This window comes from Hirundo rustica, chromosome 8 (assembly GCF_015227805.2).
Source record: "Hirundo rustica isolate bHirRus1 chromosome 8, bHirRus1.pri.v3, whole genome shotgun sequence".
Lineage (NCBI taxonomy): Eukaryota > Metazoa > Chordata > Aves > Passeriformes > Hirundinidae > Hirundo > Hirundo rustica.
In genome coordinates, this window is record NC_053457.1 from 26,246,567 (window position 1) to 26,273,210 (window position 26,644).

Consider the following 26,644-nt stretch of genomic DNA (forward strand, 5'->3'; position numbering starts at 1 on the left):
AGCGGCCCCTCAGGGCGTCCCCCACAGCGCCCCCTAGAGGCGCGCGCCGCCGTTCGCTCCGCTCGCCTCAACTTGCCTTTGGCGCCCAATCCGCCCCTCGACAGGAGAAACCACTTCTCCCAATTCCCTGGGGGGATCCCGGCGCCCGGGAGGCAGAGTGGCCTGCCTTCCCAGCGACGCAGCGCCCTCCAAAAGACCACCGAGGCACTTGAGAAGATCGGAAAAAGGAAATTCCCGCGGTTCCACGTGGTGTCGCTTCTTCGGCGGTACAGGAGCGCGTTCTCTGCTCCGCAGTTCACCCTCCAAGTGGCGCTGAATGGTTCGGGCCAGGACGGAACGGGGAGGGCCCGCCGCCATTTTGTTTGCGTGAGGGGGTGAGCGGGCCCTGTGCGGGAAGCAGGGGGCGGCTGAGGGGGCGGGAAGCGACGGCGGAGACCCGCGGTCAAGCCGAGCGCTCGGACCGGAAAGAAACGGCGAGGGCAGGCTGAGCGACAGCGTGGCGGGCCTACCCCATCCTCGGCAAACATGTACATCAAGCAGGTGAGCCGGCGGGATTCGCGCCGTCCGCAGTGTGCGGTGCGGCCTGGGCCTGGCCGAGGGGGTTGGCCCAGCCCGCCCCGCGCCGGGGCTAGGGGCTCTGCACCTTCACATCTGCCCGACCCGTAGCCGGGGGCCGGCAGGCTTGTGGCGGGCTCGGAGGCTTCGATCTTTTAGGTTCCGGGGGGCGGATCGAGGTCCAGGCTGAGGGTGGTGCCCCCGGCCCAGCCACGGGTCAGGTCCTAACGCTGGCTGGGATGGCGGCGCTTTCCCTCCTTCTGTGTTCCTCTTTCATTCATTGCAGGTGTGAAGCGGCGCTGGGCGCTCTCTTTCATGGACCCGAGACTTGTTCGCGGGGCCCATTTGTACGCCAGCCCCGGTGTCCCGGCCGCGGGAGGCTCGTACCCAAAACAAAGGGCTCTGCTCAGCTGTCGGAGTCATCTTTCAGCTGTTCAAGTTGTGGGGTCTCTTTGCTTTGGGATGCTTTCTCAGGTCCCCGGGCATGAATCATTTCACCAGTTATGCTTCACCCTTGCCAAACGATCTATGGCTGGTGCTCAGTTTAAAAGGTTCTGGTATACACCTTTTTTTAAGTTTTCGAGGTCATAATTATATTACTTCTGCAGTTTCCCTGCAGCCGCTTTAACAGCGGATTTTTATTACTGCTTTCGTGTTGCTGCACGTGTGTGTTCATACAAAGCCGACCAGGATTCTCATTTCCTGGTGGACTCGAGATTGACCTGTTCCTGACACCCAGCGGGTGTCTTTCTTAAGAAGAATACTGGCTTTGGAAGTACATGTTCTACACAGATACCAGGTTTTCATCTACTGTTTGGCTGACTGGGCGGTGTTTCAAACGCCTTTTGATCGTGCTTTTTGTAAATCACTCTTAATCATCACAGGTGGGCACATGGCTTTAAAGACTTTGAATAAGAGCTTTTGTTCTCCAGATTTGAATTTCTCAGAAGCAAACAGTAGTGGAGATGTGAAAAACAAAGTCATTTGTAACAGAGATATATAGGATAAGTCCAAATTAATTCAGAACAGGGGAAATATTTCATTTTGAGGAAAACAAAAAGGAAATTTTGGGTGGTCAGTAACCAATAGTGTTATAGGAGCTATAGAAGAAAGTGTAACAATGTGTGGATATGAGAATAAAAAGAACGAGAATGAATTAGATTCCATGAGTATCCCCTGTTTTGTTGCTTTCCAGAAGTTATTCCTGGAGTTTGAGCATCGAAAATGTTTAAGTGTTAGTCTGAGTTGATACAAGGCAATGAAGAAGTCATGAGATTTCAGAATATGTAGGATGGATGAAGTGATAAACCATCTAGAGAAAAGCTTTGGAGAGGAGATGATGGTGTTCAGTCTGCCAGTATCCCACTCCCGTGGTGCCCAAGTATGTGGGTGGTAAAAGTTTGTGCTTCTATAGAAATATTCAAGAAATACTAATTGGTTGGTTTCATCATTCTGTAGAGACTTTCAGGTTCTTATGAGAATCAAGTAAATGAATTATTCCAATTTAGATGTTCTTTATATATTATGTAAAAAACGAAAAGTAGTAGAGACCAACTTTTTTTTTTCCCATTTTTTAGTTTCTCCCCTTCACATCTAGCGAGTTTGGAAGCAGCACTGTCTCAAAATGTTTGGGTTTTTTAAAATATTTTTTATTAAATATGTTAAAGTGAATGAATATGGCTGCCGTGGCCTACCTAGGGTGAGTGGCAAGAAAGACCTGAGTAAGATACTCTGTTCCTGCCTTTCCTTTGAAAGCTGCTGGCCCTGAGCTTGCTGCAGAAGTCTCCATCTGGCAGATGAGGTAGAGTGATTTCCTTAGGGGAGGTCGGGGGTTTGCGTTCACAGTGCCTGGCTTGTCTTCAGTCCGTGCATTGTCTTAAACTTGCTTTCTGCACTTTGGTCTGTTGAATTCTGAAATCCTTGACTGCTTCCAGTGCAGGTGGTTAAAGAAAACTCTCTGGCATAAGGAGAGGAGCACAGACAATTGCAGTTCAGAAGAGGTTTAGGTAGGCAGAATATTGAGGGAAGCTGTATTAGAACACTATTCCTTTTCCAGAATAGCTTCTCTTTGGTCAGATGTTTGATGGTCAGGATTAGTAATTTGCTGCCTACCTGTATTCTTAGCTTCAGATTCCAATTGTGAAATAATTTTGCGAAGAGAATTTGACAAGAAAGCCATAGTGCCTGGGAAGAGAAGGTCTCTCTTGAGTTCTGACTAAAAGTTAGTTTGTACCTTAAAGTTTAATTTAATTTTGATTTTTATAAATCCCAGTATTTGATTTGCTGTCTGACATGACATTTTCATTCAATATTAGCTATTAGATGGTTTTAATCCATTAGTACAAACAGGTGATAAGAGGAGTTTTCCATAACAATACTTGTCACATAATGGAAGACTGACATGAATACAGGCATTTTCTTCTCCCAGTCTTTTGTCCAGTACTTTTTGTGGGCAGGATTTTTTTTCCCCACTGTTTGTTTAACGCTACCAGAATATGAATGCAGTTCTGAAGGTAGTTGTTTCTTGAGGTGCTGGGGTGTACACTTAATAGAGGCTTTTGTAGTAGTGAGGAAGGGCTTGCTTGAATGTTTGCAGTACTACTTCTAGGCTTTTTGCTGAAATTTTGTATATACTTCTTGAATTAAAAGGTAATATGCTCATTCTGGAATATGGGCTACTTTAATACTTGAAGATGTGAGAGAAGGAATGGCATGTTCAGAGAAATAGAAATTGGTGATGGGACTATAGACCTTACAGACAAAAAATTCAAGTAATTTCATGTCTTAAGCTTCAGCAGTAATAACACTGATAAGTATCTTGCAAGCTGGTTTTGTGTCTTCTTAAGAAGTAATTTTTAGTGTGTTTTAGCTGTCATAGTGAAACACTGCCAGTGTTTTATCTGTATCCTGTTTCTGTTGAAAGAGCTGGGCAAAGAATACAGCTATTAAATGGTAACTGTAGTCCTGTTTAAAGTGTTCTTGCTGAAAGACCTGCAAATGTCAAACCTTCAGGTGGCTGCTGCCTTTCTGGTGTTGTACTGAGCAGAGCAAGGCTGCTATGCTTCCAGCACAGCTTTGAAGTACGGAACAGGTTGCATGGTGCCAGAAGTTGGAGCAGTTTTGTTGCCATGCAGAGCTGAAGTTTTAGGATATTGTAACTCTGTAACTTGTGTATTGCCAGGCCGGGCAAACCTCAAAATGCTGCTGAAATTCAATAGTTGAAGTTTGATGTGCTGCTTCCAGATGACTGTTTGCTGCATAGCTCTCAAAGTTATTTGTGTACATTTTTATTTGTCTTGTTAGGCTCTGAATTGGAGCCAAGACAAGCTTGCTTTTTTATGTTTCCCTTTAGATTGCACATTAAAGTGAGACTATTGCATGTGAAATAGGCAGTCTAGTACAGTTTTTGCAGCCTGCAATTGCGCTTCTTGGAGAACTTGCTAATAAAATTCTCATGCTGTAAGTAGATTGCATTATAAAAATTAAATACAAGTACTTGTTATACTGAGTTTTCTTTCCTGTATATGATACTTGAGGCAAATACATGTTCTTGTCTAATTTGTTACCAAAAAATCTCTTGGAACTCTCTTGCTTGCTGTGCTTTGGCTTGCACAAGTACCAGCATCTCTTTCAAGGGGAGAAATCTGTCCCCAGATCAATGCTTAGGTGAGGAGCAAGTTTGATGTAAGTTTCTGATCTTGATCTGGAAAGTTGAATGTGTGCAGGAAGGGCAAATTAATTATAATTGATATAAATATTCTATCAAACCTTACAGTAGAAAAACTCTTCAAGAACAGAGAATTTGTTCAAATAACTTCCTTTTCTCACCAGGTAATCATTCAGGGCTTTCGAAGCTACAGGGACCAAACCATTGTGGACCCATTCAGCTCCAAACACAATGTCATTGGTAAGTTCTGATACTTGCCTTTTATCAATTAGCTAAAATTGCACTTTTATTTCAGATGATATTAATGTTAGTCTCCCTTACAGTTTTTAATATTCAGGTTACATTTGATGATTGTATTTTCTGTTTTGGAAACTTCTGCACAGCTATCTGTAACGTACCACAGGGACTTACAGCAAACAGTTGTTAATGTTCAATTTTCCTGGGACACAAGCTGAGTCTTCAGAAACTGAGGTTCATAAACTCCTTCCTAGGTGCACATCTTTGTATCAGCCAGACCTCCTTTAAAGGTTGTCCTTGCAGGAACTGCAGCAGAGAATTTGTATGAGATTCTTATTTTTTTTTTGTCTGTGCACGTGTTGTCATTTTTATAAATAAGCACACCAGCAATTATAAACTCCTGCAGAGAAAGAAGATAGTCTTTCTTCCAGTTTTAAAGGAATGAATTTCTGGACTGTAGACTGTCAAAAAGTAAAAGTTTTCAACTGCAGTTTCATGAATAATTCCTATTTTAATAGCATATTGTTGTCTACCATTCTCACGCCTCTTCTATTTCTGCCTATGGATGCCAGGCCGTGCCTTTTTGTTTGCATTGATTTTAGTGATTGTGCAGCAACTTTTGAGACTGCTGACCCAACAGCAAACAGTCAATTTTGGACATAAAATCTTAGCCCGGATTTAACTCTGGCACTAGGATAAAAACCATACATAAGACATGAATAAATGTCTTGCTTAATAATGTTATCTGTGCAGGAGCTAAAACTTTATCCAGGTATTAATGTTTTTAAAATACACTAAAAAATCTCTTTCCATTGAGAGTTTTTTTACTTTTTTTTTTTTTTAAAGACATCATAGTAATCCCAAGTAGTTTTTGGAATGAGGTGAATCTGGATGCTATGTAGGCAGGGAGGGATAAAAAGCCTGGAATGTTCATTGCTGCTGGAAGACAAGTGGGTTTGAAACTGATACAGTGAGTGCTGATCGTAAACAGAAGACACTGGGCCTTGCTGAAACATTGTGGTATAAGCATTGAGATTATATTGGTGTAATACTGTATTCTTACAACTTTATTCTTCTATATAGAAGTAGTACTTATTCCAGTCTTTAAAAAAAATACTGCTGGATTAACAAGTGGAGTATTAAGAAGGTAATGTGCCATGTGAAGTTCATAGTCAGCCTGGATGTATAGGCAGGTGGTTTCCTCTGGATAAATGTTCTGGAGCCAGGAAAATTTGACTTAGGTTTACTGTTCTTACCCATCAGAATGTCAGTATAAGAACCAAAAAGGTGGCAATAAATAAGATTGGTTTAACTGTTATTCTCGTTGTGGAATAGTTCTGGAGTTTGTAAATCGAGGTAATGGGTTTGAGTGGGCAAAGGGCTACTGTCCTGTACTCAGTGATCCATCTACCAAATTCACCTCATTCCCTGGAGATTTCATTTGGCTGTGTTACATTTTTGGTTCTGCTCTGGAATATTTTTGTGTAGTGTTTAAGGTACATTGCACCATTACCCTATATCAGCTGTAACTTATGTCATCCTTTGTGTTTTAATTTTCAGTGGGAAGAAATGGATCTGGAAAAAGCAACTTTTTTTATGGTAAGCATGGATTAGCTGAGGGATGCTGAAAATACCAGGTTTCTTGGCTTGTTTTTGCTAGAACTTGATTTAGCAAATGTTCCCCCTCAATAAGGAGTGGCAGATTGGAAATCACTTGACATTGATGAAAGGCAGATCTCAATGCACTTGTTTAATACTTAGTCCCTGTTTTTCCCTCGAATTCAGCTTCCCTTACTAAGGGCCTTCTAAGACTTTCAGCTGGCGAAGGTATTTACAGGAGGAAACCGATTCTAAAAGCTGTCCTATGTGAAAGATTGTTATAATATTTGCAGTTGTTTTAGACTCCTTAGTGGCTAAATTCTACTAAATAGCAGTTTGGCAGCTTAAACGTTCTTCTAATACAAGGTTTTGAGGGGGATTTTGTGAGGTGGGAGCATTAATGGAGGAGCAAAGATGCTAATTACAGGTGTTAGTAGGCTTTGTGGCAGTTGTGTTTATAAATTATCTAATGATAAGTATTTTAACAGTATTTTTTGCCTAGCCTGTGTGTTGTGAGTCTGTAGAAGGAAGCTCATGAATCCCTAATTGTTCAGCATTGTTAATGATTATGCAGTGAACCAGTAATGTAGCAACAATGACTTCTTCAGATAAGTCCTGTACAGCAGGTTGAGTGATAAAGATCCAGCAGATTAAGGCTTTTAATGAAGAAATATTGTAAGATTTTAGCAACAGCATGATTGTATTATACAACAGTAAACCAGTGTGTTTTGAGTTAATGAAACTGTTGCATATCTACCTGAAGGAAAGAATAAATTTTCTGTTTCTTTACTGTTTTATTACAGCAATTCAGTTTGTCCTCAGTGATGAGTTTAGTCATCTTCGCCCGGAGCAGAGGCTGGCTTTGTTGCATGTAAGTGGAGGTGTATAGCAACAAAACTGAAGAATAAACTAATGCATTTGAATGCTACAACAAAAACGTTAAATTGCTGGGCTGTGGATATTATAAGCCAATTATTTTGAAAGTAACTTCATTTGTTTTCATTGGCAAAAGGGAATTTGTTGCACAGTGTTACATTATATTGATAATGAACACCGGTGAATGTGTAGCCAAGATTATCAGAAATAAAAATATGTGTGCAGGATCTTATGTAGATGCTCTTGCATCTCAAGTCCTTGAAAGGAAAGGGGAAGTGGGGTCCTCAGAGAATAGAGGAGAATAATGAGTTCAAAATCTTTTCTAAGGTGGCAGCTGTCTAATCAAAACATCTCCTCTCTTAGGAAGGGACAGGTCCTCGTGTTATTTCGGCATTTGTGGAGATTATATTTGACAATTCCGACAACAGGTTGCCGGTAAGTTAAGTGAACTGCTTTGGACATAGATTATCATTTCAGACTCAAGGGATGTCAGTTTTATGGAGGGCTTCAGCACAGCACCTGCTTATCAGTCATTTCTGGTAAAAAGTGCCATAAACTATCTCGGTTAGCTACAGTTGCTTGCAGGAGGAATGGGTAATTACTGGGTTTTGTTTTCTTCAGATTGATAAAGAGGAAGTCTCACTTCGCAGAGTCATTGGAGCCAAGAAGGACCAATATTTCTTAGACAAGAAAATGGTGACGTAGGTACTTCTTTTCCTTACCTGAATGAGAACAGTAGTATTTCTGTAAAATGAGCGAACACGTTTATATCCCTAGCGTGAAATAATTTATTTCTCTTGTGTAATACTGAGTGTCAGTAGTTTGACAGCCGGAACATCAGTCCTTGTGCAATAGACAGCAGACTTTGAATTTGCAGTTTAATCCATCCATTAATATGGTGTTTACCTGCTCACATAGTATTTCTTTCAGGCTTTTTTGAAAGAGTAGAGTCACCACTCTTCTCTCAGTGGTTTTATATCCCTCCTTGTGATGTTTGCCTGTGTTTCCCTCCTCTGTGCTTTGAGGTGCTTATTTCTTAGTCTCTTTGCAATTCTATGGTATTTTAGATATTTTCCATTTTTATTCTCTCATTTCATTTTAGAATTAGCCATTTTCAAATTAAGAAGTTTGTTCAAACAGAGCAGGCATTGCACACAGTGATTACATTATGTGGTGTATAGTTGTGATGCTTTACTGCATTTTTACAGCTCTCACTTTTACTTTAAGTTTTTAACAGATTCATAATAACATTTCAGGAAAAATGATGTCATGAATCTTCTTGAAAGTGCTGGATTTTCTCGCAGTAATCCCTACTATATTGTCAAACAAGGAAAGGTAAGATTCTTTTTCGCAAAGTAGAAGGAATCATTGTCAAGGGTATCACATTTCCTGGATGCCAAACTTAGTTCAGTTATTTCAGAAGTAAAGCAAAACCTAAATCAGTCTCAGTTTGGAATAGTTCTTGTATGTAGGTGCTTCTTTGGCAGATATTATTGATTTAGTAGTTTATGTTGATTCTAAGAAAAAAAAAATCATGTCTGTAAATGCTGATATTTAGCAGAGGGTTTTTATCATGGTGATCTTTACAATCAGGTTTTTTTCCATATACTGAAATACAAAGCAAACTTGATTCCTGTGACTATTTCAGTGTAATTATTCAAAGATTTCTGGCCCTATAGATGAGGCAGCAAAGTAACGGTAGAGAATTTTCAGAGGTTGAAAATACTGTCAATGGAGAATGAAAGGAAAATGCAGAAGTCCCGAAAATGAACGCTCGTCAGGAAAAGGGCTCATGGTGTGGGCTGTCTTAACTGGTCTTCAAGACCCATGCAGCTTTCAGAGGACACCCACATCTGCAGTCAAAGCACAGACTGCTCATAATGGCTCATGGGATGGATCATCAAGGACACTGGGAGCTGTCACCTCCTAAGGTTACTGGAAGGCATACTTGGAGAGGAATGCAGGAGGAGAAGACTTGAGGAGCACTTGATGTCAGGAATGATGACCCGTAGTACAGTCTGCCAGATGTTTATCAGGATAAATTTTCCTATAGAGTTGAATGTGGGTATTTGAAAAAAGCAGCTTGAGCTGGAAAGTCACTCTAGTGGGGATTGGTGCATGCTACTTAACAGCCAAAATACACATACTGGTTTTAATATAAGACAAATTAGAAACAGTTACCTTCTTAGAAAAGCATGCAGCCACTGAAATTCTATTGAAGGGAAGTGAGTTTTATGTTGGGTGTAATTGTATGACTGATTTGATGTCATATTAATGAGTGTTTCATGACGTGAATTATTCTAGGATTTATAACCCCTGCATTTTAGCGGTTTTATGGAGGCATTTAAACTATTTGATTTAGCACCGGGACTTAAAAGCCAAAGCTTGAGTTTCTCTAAACATAATTTTGAGTGGTTTGTGATTTCTTAAGTGTACACAGTACTTATATCCTGAGTTTTAGCAACAAATGGTAACATTTGAAAAGCAACATATTTCATTACTAGCAGAATACTTGCTGTCCTGAAGTAATTGTCTCAAAAGGAAAGAAGTGTGGTATATGCTATATATCTGAATCTTCCTGCCAAAACCCCATGTGAGCAGGCGGAGCAGAAGAGTGCGGTCTTTGCTCTGTTGTGGTTAGCCATACACCCAGAGCAGGTTATTGAAGTCATAGATCTTGCATTTTCAGATCAACCAGATGGCCACAGCTCCTGACTCTCAAAGATTGAAGTTACTGAGAGAAGTAGCTGGTACCAGAGTGTATGATGAACGTAAAGAGGAGAGCATTTCACTAATGAAAGAAACAGGTAAACTTTAAGAATTATTGCTTTATGCCACAGTAATTCAATTGACTCTAAAACTTCAAGCTTTTTCAGTAAAGCTAGATGGATGCGGTTTGTGTTATATTAAACAATGCAGAGCTTGTCATATTTCTTCCTTGAGTTTCCAATATCTCAAAAGGTTTAATAAGTTACTTTCTGTGTGCTTTTAGTAACAAAACCTTTTAGCTAAGCTAATACAGATAAACTTAGTGTTCAAAACATATGAGTGATGTCAGCTGGCAGTGCTCCAAAAATCAGGATACCTACTGCTGTTCAAACACTAGAGTTCATGTTGTACAGTCTGTATTAAGTGTATGAGCCAAGATAGTATATGCTTGTATTGCCTTACATAACAAGTATCAACAGTTCTGCCGTTGGGATGGTTTTTGGGAGAGCTTCAGGACATGGGGTGTTTTTTAGATTTCATGTATGTTGACAAATTCTGGACCACTGGAGTAGATTCAGTGTCTATAAAGATGGGGGATTATATTACAGTGTTTAACTCAATTTCAATCTTGTCATGTTTTCTAAAGAGGGCAAGCGAGAGAAGATCAACGAGTTGTTGAAATACATTGAAGAGCGACTGCATACTCTAGAAGAGGAGAAAGAAGAGCTGGCACAATACCAGAAATGGGATAAAATGAGGAGAGCATTAGAATACACCATTTATAATCAGGAACTTAATGAAACCCGAGCTAAGCTTGATGAGGTAAAATATCTTGGCCAGTACAAAATGTAATGAGCTGTTGGTTTGTATTTGCTACCATCTCCTTGTGAACACTGATAGAATCCTGACGGTGCTAAGGAAACTTTCCTGTTCAGCCATCCAGGAGCCACTCTGGCAGTCAGAACTGCACCACCTGCGCTAGGACTGAAACCCCTTCCCAGCACAGGTGCCTGGCTTGACTCCCTGCACCACACTCAGTCACACCAGGTTTCCCATAGCAGAGTCTCAGATGTCTCAATCCTTAAAATAATTTAATCTTGGTGCAATAACTAAATAACAAAGGAGCGGCTCAAGCTGGTGCCTTTGAGGAGGCACCCCAGCAAAGGAAACTGGGGTTTTATCCCATCACAGTAGAAGGGAAGTCCTGCTGTGTCTGAGTGCCACAGTTTCCTGTGCCCACATTAGTTCTCTAGACTGTGACTTCCACCACCCAGAGCTTAATCTGCAGCAATCTCCATCTGCACACCAAACTACCTGCACTGTACGTACTCCTCAGCATCACTGTTTTTCACTAAAGATATCTTTTTTTCTATCTGGAACCACTGCTAAAGCAGAATCTGGCTACTTAAACTATTGGTGATATTTCCATATAGCTTTCTGCTAAACGAGAGACAAGTGGAGAAAAATCGAGGCAACTGAGAGATGCACAGCAAGATGCTAGAGATAAAATGGAGGTAAAAATACTTTTAAAAGGGCTCTCCAGATGTGTTTTTGTTTTGTGGTTTTGGGGATATTTTTGGAGGAGGTGGGGAGGGAGAGAATGAGGGTTGGTGGTGTCAATATAAAGCTCTATTGCATGCTTTCATCCTGTTTGGAAACTTGGGGTTTTTCATACGTCTAGTGTGTTGTGATCTACAGAATAATGATCTTGTGAGTTTTGGTAAATAGTGAAAAGTTCATTCAGTGTTTAAAATACTGCTTACTTAAATTTCCATAGGAAATAGAACGGCAAGTTCGAGAATTGAAGACAAAGATTTCTGCAATGAAAGAAGAGAAAGAGCAACTGAGTGCTGAAAGACAGGAGCAGATTAAACAGAGGACTAAATTAGAGCTGAAGGCTAAAGATCTGCAGGATGAATTGGCTGGCAACAGTGAGCAGAGGGTACGTAACACCAGTCAAGTCTTAAAATGTCACTGGCACAAGGAGGTGTTCATGTACACTGGAGTTTTGGTTTTAGTTGGAGCCTGTCACTATTTTGTAAGGTTTGTTAGATTAGTTTAAATACTAACTTTAAATACTGCTTTGCTTGACTTTCAGAAAAGACTGCTAAAAGAGAGGCAAAAACTTCTTGAGAAAATCGAGGAGAAGCAGAAAGAATTGGCAGAAACAGAGCCAAAATTTAACAGCGTAAAAGAAAAAGAAGAGAGGGGAATTGCTAGGTCTGTGACATTCTATGCAAATTTTATCAATGCTGTCCATCTGTAGTTAACAAAAACTTGTACTTGTTGCTTGATTGGGGTAGCTACATGCACTTGGAGATGGTCTGTAAAAAGCCTGTTTGTTGTTGGGGTGGCAACAGTGTTTGACAAAATGACTTTCTAAGCTTAACCACTTCTTGTGGATTATTTTATTGTTTATAACATGATTCTTTTCTTTCTGTTACTGATTTGGTGCTCAAATTTTAGAGCCTGGTTTGAGACTTCTTGAAAATTCTAATAGTAATTCTTAATGTTTGCTCTTAATGCAAGATTTCTTTATAATACAGCATGTCTTTCTCTTCTCAAAACAGACTTGCACAGGCTACACAAGAAAGAACAGATCTTTATGCAAAGCAAGGTCGAGGGAGCCAGTTTACTTCCAAAGAGGAAAGGGATAAGTGGATAAAGAAAGAGCTGAAGTCTTTAGATCAAGCCATCAATGACAAGAAGCGGCAGATTGCAGCTATACACAAGGATTTAGAGGATACAGAGGCAAACAAAGAGAAAAACTTGGAACAGTACAGTGTAAGTTTTCAGCTTATTCTCAGTCTTTTTGGGAGAAGGGTTAAATGCTCAATCTTGGACAGACTTCAATGCCTATAAGGAAGATTTGACTTTCTGGTTGGATGTGGTCTTTGAAAAATTCTTATGGAAAACATCTGCAGATAAAAGTTTAAACTTTTAGCATTGCACTGTCTTCACTCTGGATGTTGGCTTTGCCTTCTGATACTTTTCCCAATGTGTTTGGCCTGAGTTATCAGGAAGAGGCTTCTATCTGCCTTGCTCCTGTCTACATTGAACATAGCCACGTCATAGAAAACAATTTGTTACGTTCTTAGAGAAGTCTGCGTCAGTTGTTTCCACTTCCCTCACTTTTCCAAGCAACAGGGTTTTTTTGACAATGCAGCCTTGTACTGTGGTTGCAGCTGGTTAGAAGTTACATCCCTAGGCATGTTAGAAGATTGATGTGTTACCTGCATAAATTAGATTTTAATTTCCATTCAGAAATAGCTCTTGCAGCGCAAATGCAGAAAAAGAATACAAAGACAGCATTCCTGCTAGGAGCTCCAGCTGTGAAAACCATGCTTTTGTATTGAGAGAACATACAGAGCCAATGCTGATGGTCTTCTTGGTCTTTGTGTAATACACCTGCTGAAATTGAGGGTCAGTCTGGCACCGTCTGGGAGTGCAGCTGTACAAAGATGATGGTGTTCTGCTAAAGTACTGCTTGACTAGCACCCACATTAGCAATGCTGTGATTCTCTGAGTTGGTGATTGAAGACAATAACATTTACCACTGGCTGACTGCAATTGTACTGTACTGCTCAGTGGTAATTCTGTAGAATTGAAGGGTTAAATTTGTTGTGGATTTTGATTCCTTTCTGTAAACGTCTTGGCTTCCTTTTCCTCCTCAAGGAAGGTTGATTTATGCTCAGGGGAAGAGCTGTATGGCTTTTTGTTGTTGAAAGAGAAGGCGTCTTGGGAGAGTGTGATTGAGGGCTTGCAAGGTTAGTTTGGAACGAGCTGGCTGTGTTTTTAGAACAGTTACTCCTCCTTGTACACATATAAATACGTAAACACTGTCGTGCTAGCCCTGAACTGCTTTGAAAATGGCAGGTGTTAAGTGAGCAAAGGGGGGATGTCTGTGCATTGGCTTAAACAGCACGCTGTTGACAGCAGCTGTCTTGAAAGTCTCGTACTGCTGGAGAGCAGGCTAAGGCTTTTGACTAATAGCAGGTTGACATGGTACACAAGATTAGTTGTACTTATCACAAATGTCATTTCAGAGCATGATTACACAGAAGTTATATGTATGTTAGTTACTGTTTTGATTCCAGTTCATACTGTGACTTACAGGGATCCATTTCACTTTAATGCCCAGAGGCACAGTTGAACTCAGTGCCTGCCTTGTCATCTGTGTGGCACCAACACCTTGTTACTGCTTCTTTACAAGGCAGTCTTTATTCTTAGTGCTTTTGCAGTTTTTGTAAGCTGGTTGAAACTTTTGTTGGAATTTTCTGAATTTTTAGTAGTTCAGTATTGAATAAAATAAAGGGGTTTTTTTTTGTTTTTTTTTTTTAATATAGAGAGCAGTAGTTTCATGTTGTTCTTTTCTTTGTGTTAGAAACTGGACCAGGATCTTAATGAAGTGAAGGCTCGTGTTGAAGAATTGGACAGAAAATACTATGAAGTGAAAAATAAAAAGGATGAACTACAGAGTGAAAGAAAGTTAGTAATTAATTGAAATATGTCTCAATCTCACTTAATGTGAAGGACCCCAACTGTGTAGTTGTTAACATGGCATGTAGGTATGTTTTTTAAATATGGCCATGTATGAACTTCTGCGCTTTGCCTTCCCATTAGATTAGCAGTCTTTAAGAAAATAATAATAAAACCTTCAGATTGCATTCACACTTAAAATTTTTACTGGTTTTGTTCTGCAGTTACCTATGGAGAGAAGAGAATGCAGAACAGCAAGCTCTTGCTGCAAAGAGGGAGGATCTAGAAAAGAAACAGCAGCTTCTCAGAGCAGCAACAGGAAAGGTAAGATAACCTCACTCTTGATAGTTCCTTGTGGAATCTCAATCTTAAAGGGCAAGTCAGTTTTATCTGGAAGATATGATAGTTATTTTTAAAATTACTGTCTTTTTGTCATAATTAAGATGGACAAATCATATTCTGGGCTGAATTTTTCAAATATTTGTAGCTCTAGACTTACTTGAAAATGAGTTTTGTAAGCTCAAGGTAGTTGATGTGAGGAGACTAGGCAGAAATGGAATTCCTCTGATACCTTTTGGTTTAAAAAAAACCCAAACGAAACTGAAAAGTGATGAACTTTTATTTAGGTATTTTCTGTTAGAGCTGTAGGTTAGTTAACAGTAATTTGGCAAAAAAGGAAGCTGTGCCTGCCACAAAGCTAAAGCTAGAATGAGTATTGTGCCCACACATTTTTAGTGCAATACAGTAATTAGTTGTATTTTAACAGGCCATTTTGAATGGTATAGACAGCATAAACAAAGTTTTGGAGCACTTCCGTCGAAAAGGCATAAACCAGCATGTTCTAAATGGCTATCATGGAATCGTGATGAATAACTTTGAATGTGAACCAGCATTCTACACCTGTGTTGAAGTCACTGCAGGGAACAGGTAATGATGTGCTGTTTAGTGCAGTGTCACAATTTAGTTGTTGTTGCAAGCTGCTACTAAAATTTTATTCTTTTGAACTTGGATGCCTTGCCTTTTTTTCTCAAAGTGCCTTCTATATAGCATGGTCAAACTGCTATTCCTTTGTGAGGGAACTAAGAAGATTTCTGCCTATTTAAATATTAATCCTAGCTGTACCTGACTTTGTCTAAAAAAACCATAAAACCAGAGAGGGAAAAAAAAGAATAAACCAACAAAAAAGGCCCCAGACCCACACTCCTGACACTTGCCAGGGGGATTGGTGGTGAGATTGAATTATATTGAATAAAATGGACTGCATCTTCCAGTGTGTAGAATTCTAGAGTAAGCAAAACTGATGTTTCAATAATAGTAAGAATTATTTCACTTGCAGTAGGAAATCTCATGGTTGAGAATAACCTCTAAACTGTCAAAAGCTGCAATTTAAAAGTTATCTGAAAAGATGCTGAGTGTTAATGAGCCTGCTTATAAAATGTTTTCTAGAAGTAAATGCCCGTTGGGTGATCCATTACTTGCTGTGACATTTAACCCTTCATATTAAATCAGATCATCCTTTTGTGTGATCAGTTCCAACTCATGAGCAGTCCTAAAAGTTCCTGCCCTAATGAAGTGCAGATAGTGGCATAAGAGCAGGAAAGAGGACAGAGGTGACATGACCTTGCAAAGTGTCACATAGAAATGTTGATGCTGCTACAATTGGAAATGCGGTCTCTTCTGAAACTTGTGTCAGTGTGAACGAGGGTGTCTCTTCCAAGCACTTCACAGTTCTCTCTGGATCCTGTTGTGCTCCATAGTTTGGAAGAAGCTGTAGCAAGCAAGCTGCAGTTCAACTTGCAAAGGAAAAGTGCTTATTTCAGTCCCCCTGGTGCCATCCTCATAGTGCACAGGGAGATGGGTGGATGTGGTCTGTGCGTGTGGTGTATGGAGGCAGCAGAGGCAAACTCTGGAGATCCATACAGAGAGTGGGGGCTGAAAATGTCATGTAACGGAAATGCAGGACAGAGGTGTGGACACAGCGACACTGTACATGTCTTGAGTTGCTCCTGGCTGGAGGGTGGAATGTAAAGTTGTTGGCTAATCCTGTTTTAACCAAAGTAAAAAGAATATCAACTTGCTTTTTCTACGGCATAGAATTGGAAATGCAATGCAGCTTTATAGTGATGTGTTATTTAATGGTATCTGCATCAATATTGTTTGTATACAAATATGTTTGTCCTTCTAGCATAGTAAAATTTTGCCTACTTGTTTGCTTGTTAAACAGGTTGTTTTATCACATTGTGGATTCTGATGAGGTCAGCACAAAGATCCTGATGGAATTTAACAAAATGAACCTTCCTGGAGAAGTCACTTTCCTCCCTCTGAACAAGCTGGATGTTAGAGATACTGCTTATCCTGAGACTAATGTGAGTTAGAATTACTTTTGAACCTACCTCTGCTTCATAGCTATAAAGCCTTGTGTTTTGAACTTTGTGCATTGCTTGTTGCCCACCACTTGCTTTTCTGTTTGTCTGCAGTTAAATGCTACTTCTAATATATACTTCTGAACATAAAAAAGCTGTGTTATAGAAAAACTATTTCCTACAAGGTATCTGCTCTTTATTAACTGTGCTTTACAAGTTAAAATGCAATACGAATAAGTAGATTGTTATTGTAACCTGATACTCAAGAATTACTTTAATTGCTGAACTGTAATTCTGTCACTTCAGGATGCTATTCCTATGATCAGTAAACTGAGATACAATCCAAGATTTGATAAAGCTTTCAAACATGTTTTTGGGAAGACTTTAATTTGTCGTAGCATGGAAGTGTCTACCCAGCTGGCCAGAGCTTTCACAATGGATTGTATCACTCTGGAAGGTAAATACTGCAATTTTATAAGTTATTTATTGTAAAAAAAGGGATTCCTGGGGACGTGGGGCTCATTAAACATGGTCTGTTTAGTGTTGCCGAAATAAGATTATTAAAAATAATAGTGTACTTGACTGAGATGTATGTACAAGGTTGCACTTGGTTAAATAGAGTGCTTAAAAACACAGGATTTCTTGACAAGGTATGGAATTTTCTTATGATCTAAATGTTAGTAGCAATGTATCTCCATCCTGAGAACTGCAGAACAGATTAGGTTTGCATTCATCCAGTTTTTTTATCCACTTTTAACAGGCATTTATTTTCCTGGAGTGTTTATGGTGTTTTCCCAATCTCAAACCAGTGTTTAGGGTGTGAAGCAATGGCCTTAATTCCTTATAAAGGCAATGTGAATTCTTCTGTGCAACAGATACGTTTACATCTTATGTTATCTGAAATAATCTATAATTGCCCTTCTAAATAAATCTATAATAAAAAAAAAAAAAAATCTTGTTAATTGCCTGTTTTAAAGAGGGCAGATTCCCTGCAGGCTTATTGTTGTCTTTTTGTGTCTTAAAGTCTATCTGAAAAAAAACTTCTAAGGGTGTCTGAGGAGGAAATTATCAATTTTTCAGTATCAGCATACTCTACAAGCCACAGATGCTGCTAATTACTTCCTCTATTAATTTCCTCATAGAAGACTTGAGATTTTTTTCAAACTGGTAGTGCTAGGCATTTGCATTTTTCCCTTACTATAAGTATTTTTTTTTTTCTATCAAGCTGCATGGTTTCAGAAGTTAATTAAAACAAACAGAAATAAGTCAATATTTAAAGGAGTTCCTAGCAGTCTGTGATGATCTTGAGAAAGGGAATAGCACTTATATTGAATACAGAAATAAACATTTCCCTGATTACTGTAAACATACATGATTGCAGATACATTCAGTGCTTTTGTAGCTCAGTTGAAATGTTCTGGATAACCTGCTAAATAGAAACTGTGCTGGACTTTATGGCAAGCATGTAGTGTGCAGTTTGTATCTCATCCTGTTCTGCTCTTAGGTGATCAAGTCAGCCATCGAGGTGCTTTGACTGGAGGTTATTATGACACCAGGAAGTCTCGGCTTGAACTGCAAAAAGATGTTAGAAAAGCAGAAGAAGAACTTGGTGAACTCGAAGCAAAGCTCAATGAAAACTTACGTAGAAACATTGAAAATATCCTTTTGTTGTTAATGGGGAAGGTTGTGTGATGACAAAGCTTTTGTTTTGTGGTTACAGTAAGAGATTGGCAAACAGGAGAATGACTTATTACATATTATCTGTGGCATTTGTTTTGACTGTTTTCTGTGCAGGCTGGTTCTCTGTGTTACTGTATTTGATATTGATCTTTAAAGCTAAGAGGTAGGCTAAACCCTAGACTGAGGCTTTCTATTCCTTTTAGAGTCTGTTGTAGTAACTGCCTTAACCAAATATTCTTGTTATCTGTGTTAATCTTCACTGCTTCTTCTGACTCAGACATTATTTTTAGCACTTGTGTCCTGAATTGATGTGTTGCATAGTCCACTTATGCTGTGGAGGGGAGTTGGGAGAGCACTGTGTTGTAAAAAGCTCTGAAGTGCTTGACAGTTTGGTCTTTCCAGTCTCTTTGCAGTGTCCTTTTGAGATCCATTATGTACAATTCGGGGGTAAGGGAGGTTTATACGTATTTCTTATACATCACCCAGGTCATGCTGTCCTTCAAACTGAACTCCTTTGCTTTTGACTTGCATCAGTGCATTAGAGGCATATGTTCTGTATTTTGTAAGATTTGAGCTTTCCTTGCATGTTCAGATGTACCCCTGTGTTCTTCTGAATGTCATGTTGTAAAATAAGCAAGGAAAGCTTCATTCATCTTAGTTCCTGGTAGTGATAAGGTGCTTGATAGGTTGATAAAATGCTCACGTTATTTTTGTTCATGATTCTCGATTTTTCTTCTACAAGTGATTATTATGGTATGGTGGAGTTTGGTTTGTTTTCTATTTTGATGAAAGATGAATATATCAGATGGAAAAAAAATGAAGGTACTAGTAGGAATAAAATGCTTTATAAAACAAGGACAGAATTTTCCTTAGCCCACAGTATGGATTAATAATGAGATCGACCAGTTGATGAACCAAATGCAGCAAATTGAAACACAACAAAGAAAGTTCAAAGCCTCTCGGGACAGTATTTTGTCAGAGATGAAAATGCTGAAGGAGAAAAGGCAGCAGTCTGAAAAGACATTTATGCCAAAGGTTGGTGTGGGGATATTGAAAGCTGCTACTTGGTTTACTTTAATTGTTTTGTAATGTTACTGATAAACTTGCATTCCTTTCTGGTTAACATCATAATATTAAATATGAAGAGGTAACTAGAGACTTGTTACAAAAATATGTTGGTATGAACAGGTGAATTTCATATAAATCTACAGATTGCTTTGAGGAGTGATTCTGTCTAATATCTGTCCCACAGCAACGTAGCTTGCAGAGCCTGGAGGCAAGTTTACATGCTATGGAGTCCACTAGAGAATCATTAAAAGCAGAACTGGGGACAGATTTGTTGTCTCAGCTCAGTCTTGAAGATCAGAAACGTGTGGATGCTCTTAATGATGAAATTCGACAGCTACAGCAAGTAAGGAAATGAGACTATCTTTGCATTAAAGGTGGTACCTTTCTTAGCAATAAACTTTTGTATGAAAAGTTGATAAAGGCTTTAGTGTCACTAAATAAGTGCTTCATCAGTAGTAGGTAGGTGTGTTTAAAGTTCTCTCACTAGCAGAGTGTGTTTGCAAGTTTTTCTCAAACACTGGGTGAATTTTGCCAGTTGATTGTGTGAGAATTAAGGCTATTTGTGTTGGAATCATGACAATTTTCTTGCTCTTGCTATTGACTTTCCAACAATAAATACCATCTGAAGGGAGGATGCACAGTATGAGAAAGGAAAACAATTGCTTTAAGTGTGTGATAGGTGAGACAAAGCTTCTGATCGATACACATGTTGCTGGAAAAATACTGCTTCTTAAGTATACTATCTAAAGCATTTCTAGGTTTAACAATTGGGTTTAGATACAAATAAAAATTAATAAACTCACTGATCTGTACAATCGACTTTTATGCTATACGCCTTTTAATTTTTTTTTTTTCTGTCAGTTAAAATTAGAGGAACAGTACAAAGAATTGAGATATTTTAATACACGAATTGTGTAAAGAGGGGTTTTTATGTTGTTGGGTGGTTTTTTTTTTAATATAACAAGGAAAAAATAGTCCTAATTAGGTAAGGCAGCTAATATACTTCTCTACTGTCTTCAGGAAAACAGACAGCTTTTGAATGAGAGGATTAAATTGGAAGGCATTATCACAAGAGTTGAAACATATCTCAATGAGAATCTGAGAAAACGCTTAGACCAAGTGGAACAAGTAAGGATTTTGTTTTAAATGTACTTTTTCAGTCTGGGTTTGGTTTATTTCTGGGGCTAACAAATTAAATCATAAATACTCATTTGTTACACTGCATTATCTGTGGTGGGGTTTGCTTCCCTAGGTATAAACTAAGTTAAGTGGTCATTTGAATTTCAGCACAGTAAGTTTTTGACAAAAACTACTGTAAATACACAGCCTGTGTATCAACAGGACTATCATAATGACATATTTGTTTGAAAATCTAACTATTCTCTAGAACTTCATGAAAATATTGAATAGTATATGTATATAATAGTTCTATGAAGTTATATGTAGAGTAGCAGAAGCCAGCTTGTTTGTCTGGCTTATATTCCCATTCATGCTGAAGCTTGGTGACGTTTGTTTATCCCATAGGAACTGAATGAGCTTCGAGAAACAGAAGGTGGCACAGTTCTTACTGCCACAACCTCAGAACTTGAGGCTATCAACAAACGAGTGAAGGATACGCTGGCACGGTCAGACGGTTGGTAACATCATGTTTTGGAAAGAAAACTCCCATGGGATTTAAAAGTTCACACATACCATATTTGATTTAGAAACAGACCATAATGTAATCAACTTGTGTTGGTGGTAGTGGGCTTCCAGCTTGAGGGTGTAGTACTTGTGAGGGAACTGTCCTTCAGACAAGATCTTGTATTACTGTTCCTGAGTTTTGTCAAACCCATTTAAAGCTCAGCTGCTGTCAGATAGGCTGTCACATCTGTATGGCTTGAAACATCCTTTGCTTTCTCTTAGACTTGAACAATGTGACTGTAGCACATTTGTTTGGGTTTTTTAAGCTGGGGGAAGAAAAGAAGGATTTTTCAGCCTTTTGCCTGAAGTTTAATCTTCTGTTCCTTAATAGATCTTGTTTAGTCTTTTTGTTTCGTAAATATTTTACTGGATAATTGTTGATCTTATGCAGGCATGTAAAACTTAAAACTTTGAATTTTGTACTCTTGCTCAAATACTGCAGATCTGGATAACTCTATTGACAAAACAGAAGCGGGAATTAAAGAACTTCAGAAGAGCATGGAACGCTGGAAGAACATGGAAAAAGAGCATATGGATGCCATTAACCACGATACAAAAGAACTTGAAAAAATGACAAATAGGCAAGGCATGCTTCTCAAGAAGAAAGAGGAATGCATGAAGAAAATAAGAGAGCTGGGTTCACTTCCACAGGAGGCTTTTGAGAAGTATCAGACTTTAAGTTTAAAGCAGGTAAATAGTGTGCTTGGTTTCATGTTTTATGACCTGAAACATTAGTGTCACCTGCATCTTGAGTGTCAGCGTGGCTAGAATTGCCAGGCCCTTTGATGTGTTAATGTTTTCTATTTACAGCTATTCCGCAAGCTGGAGCAGTGCAATACTGAACTGAAGAAATACAGTCATGTTAATAAAAAAGCTTTAGATCAGTTTGTGAATTTCTCAGAGCAGAAGGAAAAATTGATAAAAAGACAAGAGGAACTGGACAGGGGCTACAAATCCATCATGGAGCTCATGAATGTCCTTGAGCTCAGGAAATATGAGGCTATTCAGCTGACTTTCAAACAGGTAACAAAATGGAAACAATTGTAAAGACTCTGGTGCTGAAATCAATCAAGTTGTCCCATGGTGTAGCAGCAATATGGGAAGAGGAGAATACTAAATATATCCATACTAATAGAAGGTAGTGTCATACAACTTCAGTGTCATACAACTACTTCTTGTAGGTTTTTTTAAATACTGAAAAATAAATAAGGCTACTGTTTTCAATATGTGCCCATCTCCAATACAACTCTAGCTTTGCTTTAACTTCTTAAATACTTCCTGTCAAGTGAGTTCCTGTGTACTGTGTACATCGCTTTCTAAGAACTGTGGCAAAAAACTGCACCAAATCCCTTCTCCAGATTCAGTGAGAGTAATTCTAATGTTTTAGGACAGAATTTTAAAGAATCTTTACAAAATATGTGAATTGTTCTCTTTAAAGGTATTTTGCTTAACTGAAGGTTACTAAATAAATGTTTTTGCTACAGTTCTATGCTTTGATTGTACCACTTTCCTGAAAAGAATTTTGTAACTTCTCATACTGTAAAACCAGTTGTTTTGGCTCTTGTTTTAAGCCAAGCTTTGTACAGCATACATTCCTCTCTTCTGTTTAAGAATGTGGATCTCTTCTTTGAAGCAGATACTTTTTGTGTTCATGCAAAAACATTTGTCTGCATTTCATTTCACTCTGTAAAAATGAGTAGGTTTATTGACTGTTTCTTTTTCAGGTCTCAAAAAATTTCAGTGAAGTATTCCAGAAGTTAGTACCTGGTGGTAAGGCCACATTAGTGATGAAGAAAGGAGATGTGGAGGGCAGTCAGTCCCAGGATGAAGGTGAAGGCAGCACCGAGAGCGAAAGGGGATCTGGATCTCAGAGCAGCGTTCCATCTGTAGATCAGTTCACTGGAGTTGGCATAAGGGTAAAGAAAAATTTGCTTTTTAGTCCTTTGAATGTTTGTTAAGTTTGTCTTTTAACTATATGTTTTTAAAGGCAGCATTTAGTTGATCCTGTTTGCCTTAATAGCAAGTGATGTTGTGGTTTAGTGTTTTGGAATTACCTTGCTATTGCATTGGTTTTTTAGGTATCATTCACAGGGAAGCAGGGTGAGATGAGAGAAATGCAACAACTTTCAGGTGGACAGAAGTCTTTAGTGGCCCTGGCCCTAATATTTGCCATCCAGAAATGTGATCCAGCTCCGTTTTACTTGTTTGATGAAATCGACCAAGCCTTGGATGCCCAGCATAGAAAAGCTGTGTCAGGTACTTGTCTGCCTTTTATAGTCTTTATTGCAGTTGAAGATAATTGTCTTCTCATCTCTGATGTTTAAGAGTAAAGCTTTTAATCATAAAAACATGTTTTTGAGAAGCCCAGTGTGTGTTTAGGGAAGTTTTCTGGTTTTATATAGAAGCTCTGTTCTGTTACTGCATTTAAAGGGTCTCCTTACTGCACTTCAGTGTGTTGAAGAACAGTCCTGTTTTGAAGTCTGCTTTGATTTTAAACATAAATGGAAAAGTGCTTATGCTGTTTTTAATACTATACGAGGTTTGCTGAGCGGCTGGACTTGTCAGAGTTCATACTGGAATTAATGAGAATATTTGTTTGTATTGTGTGGGAAATAAAACTGGTATAGATACTTTCTTGATATGTGGGGTTTTTACTTCATTAACCAAAACCTCATTTTGAATAAAGCAAAGAGTTTGCTATTCTTGTCTAACTTTACTGAAAATATTACATTAATAAAGGATTTTTGTGTTCTTTTTTAGATATGATTATGGAACTGGCTGAACATGCTCAGTTTATTACAACAACTTTTAGGCCGGAGCTGCTTGAGTCAGCTGACAAGTTCTATGGTGTAAAATTCAGAAACAAGGTAAGCAGTATGATGGGCTTCTTGGTAAATACCCTTGTGGGGATAAGTTATGCATTTGAGATGTAGCAAGAGTTCAGAGTGGATCAGACTCACTTCAGCTGATGAATTTCTAGTTATGGCATAGTCTTCTATATAAAGTTCTCTCGTTCTTGAAAGAAAATTTAAATACCTGCAGATGTCCCATGTCACATTCTTCGAAGGGAATTATAAATCGATCATGTTGCTGAGTCCTGGAGCCTTCAGAAATGTCTGTTTTGTTCTGCAGGAGATACTGTAATAAACTGAGTGCTTCTTTGTTCCACCAGGTCAGTCACATTGATGTGATCACAGCAGAAATGGCCAAAGACTTTGTAGAAGACGACACCACGCATGGTTAAAGGAACTTGTAATTACTGCATATTTGGAAGATGTGTATAGTGCTATGTTTATGCCAGGGACCTGTACATTTAAAAGATTAAGTATTTAGTCCTTGTTTAAAACAGTTTTTGAACACACATTTTAACCAAGACCCCAGAAGGCTTAGTTTCAGATGAGCTTGAGTATCCATTTTGTCTCTATTGCTGTATTTTATAAGATGATTGTTAATGTTACCTTTATACAATACCTGTAGTTTGGAAATTTTATTCTCGTCCTTCAAATCTTTTGTAAAGTGTTTGTTGCTGTTTTAAAGCTTTTCAGAAAGTGCTAGCTATTTCTTCTTAAGTATAGTTTTATCATTTATATTGCCTCACTTTTTTTTTAAATGGCTTCAATTAAAATGGTTGGTTTTATGGCTGTAACTTGTATATATTAAGGTTTTGGGTTATATTGTTTTTCTGAAGAGGAATCCACTGAGATGGAATAAACACTTTGGTCATATTGGAGTGGCATATTTCAGAATGAGACAAAGCAATTCTCCAAACCACTCTTCTTTCTTTGTTCTTCTGCACATTGCTAATGTCAGAAGAAAACTGCCCTAAATCTATGCTTGTCCAAATCCATAGTGTTCTGGTAATTGAACTGAAAAAAAGGCAAGTATCAGAATCCTGAAAAGACCCTAGAACTGTGTCAAAACAAATCATAGCCCCTTCTTTTTCATGTACATTGTCCTGTGTAAGAACTCCTCCATTATATCCCTTCAGCCTGAAAGACCAACATAACTTGAGCCAGTCAAAAAGTGAAATCTTTTCCTGCTGTCTAGGGTTTTGGCAAAGGGCTGTTGAATAGTTTGATGTGTTCTCCTGGAACTCTTAAGGATTTATCACAAACCATGAATTTAGTAGGTAGCAAAGCAGTTGTAAAAAGAGAATCCATTGGTGTTTATAAAAACATAATAACCTTAAAGAATACCTTTTGTGACTTTCAGTAGTACAGTGAGAAGCAGTGGATTTGTGTATTACATTTATTCTGTGTAGGGCACATTCAAAAAGCAGAAGAATAAAGCTCTCTGGTAGGTTTTGATCTGCACACACCCTTGCTCCCCACTGAGAACTTCAGGACATGCAGGAAAGGAGAGCTTGAACTGCTGTCTGGGCTCAGGAGTGCTTATTCTTGCATCACAAGGCAGGGTGAGAGAAGAGTACTGAAGCTGATACGGAGCAACTTCCCAGGTAGTGATGGACATGTGGGAAAGTACTGCCTGCAGTAAGTCTTCAGCCAGGAGGAGGAGGATGCTGTGATCTAAAGCTTTCTATAGTTTCAGGGACTCACTAGCTGCAGAGAAGACTACTCTCAGTGAAGAGAGAAGTAAAAAATGTGAAACAGAGTGTCCCAACTGCCCCCAAAATTTCTAGCATGGAAATAGACTACAGCTGAGAACCCTAAAGATTTTGAAGTTTGTCCTTTACATACAGAGCTCTGAATATGCCCTTAGGGTGGCTGCTACAGACTCAGGTGATGCCAGTGAGTTCAGAGAAGGAACAAAAGAATGCAGCCACAGCTTAACACCTCAGGTTACTGATTTGGTGCAGTTTGGTGCAGTGTGTGTAAGGACACACTTGAGGTGTCTGTAATCCATGACCACCAGATACATAACTTGCTGAAGCAGTAGCACCCTGAGCTCTCAGCTAACTCATTAGGCTTGCTAGTGCTAGGATATCAGCGTGACAGTTGTTAGTTTGAATTTTGGAAGAGATAAGTAGTTCACAGGCCATGAAGCTTATTACTGTGCTTATTAAGAAGTGTTATACTAAATCCATCTAAGACTGATCATGAATTTTATCACATAATCTCATTAAAGTGGAAGTAGATTAGAGCAAGGGGTTTTGTTTTGGTGATTTTTTTTTTTTTTTTCTGCAATGCTCAGCATAGTGAAGCCTAAATACAGCTGGATAACTCGAACAACTTCAGCTGTGTTAGGAAATTTCTGGGTTGAGTGTAGCATTAAGTTGGGTTAACAAGCATGGTAGGAAAATGGGTAACCAGCAATCTGATGGCATCAACTGAACAGTATTTTGTTAACGGTGCAGAGGAAGAGTAGGCAGGCCTTTAGTTATCATTCAGTTTCTTATCTGCTAAAGAAAAATGTTTAGAACTACTTGCACAAAATTTGGGAGATTTCTCAAGATTTTCAGAATCCCTCTTCAAGGTAAGTTTGGAGTGGGGTTGTGAGGTTTTTTTTGTTTAGGTGCTGGTGAAGTTCATTCTGTCCTTGAAAAGGCATTTTTAGTGAGCGTACTTTCTAAGTTGACACTTTGTTGCCCTGTGAGCATGCTGCTTCCCACCTGCTCCTCCTTAATGCTGTGCTGCCTCTCTGTTGTGTAGCCAGTGTGAAAAAACAGAATGGCACCAGTAATGGCCCCAGTTGTTTCATCTGGTGTACTGGGTGTGTTGCAGGAATGTTGGTACACATGGGAGTGGAATGGGAAAGGCTGAAATAACAG

General features: G+C 38.9%; 1 protein-coding gene across 1 annotated transcript; it reads left to right on the forward strand.

Annotated features, from left to right (window-relative positions):
• Positions 1-301: 301 nt before the first annotated feature.
• Positions 302-24,562, forward strand: SMC3 (structural maintenance of chromosomes 3). Its single transcript, XM_040070819.2, has 29 exons — positions 302-540; positions 4,387-4,462; positions 6,020-6,058; positions 6,862-6,929; positions 7,298-7,369; positions 7,556-7,635; positions 8,191-8,269; positions 9,624-9,741; positions 10,290-10,465; positions 11,077-11,157; positions 11,421-11,585; positions 11,742-11,863; positions 12,214-12,427; positions 14,028-14,131; positions 14,347-14,446; positions 14,889-15,049; positions 16,347-16,488; positions 16,792-16,942; positions 17,990-18,142; positions 19,049-19,200; positions 19,418-19,576; positions 20,254-20,361; positions 20,758-20,866; positions 21,359-21,606; positions 21,727-21,939; positions 22,641-22,832; positions 22,995-23,172; positions 23,677-23,783; positions 24,089-24,562. The coding sequence occupies exons 1-29, from the start codon at positions 526-528 to the stop codon at positions 24,158-24,160; spliced, it is 3,654 nt and encodes a 1,217-aa protein (XP_039926753.1). The 5' UTR covers positions 302-525; the 3' UTR covers positions 24,161-24,562.
• The last annotated feature ends 2,082 nt before the right edge of the window (positions 24,563-26,644 follow it).

Bases quoted from the DNA above. Each gene is read 5' to 3' on its own strand.
- SMC3 (XM_040070819.2), top strand. The intron at 8,270-9,623 runs GTAAGATTCTTT...TTGCATTTTCAG, and splicing joins ATATTGTCAAACAAGGAAAG to ATCAACCAGATGGCCACAGC. The intron at 19,577-20,253 runs GTAAGGAAATGA...TACTGTCTTCAG, and splicing joins AAATTCGACAGCTACAGCAA to GAAAACAGACAGCTTTTGAA.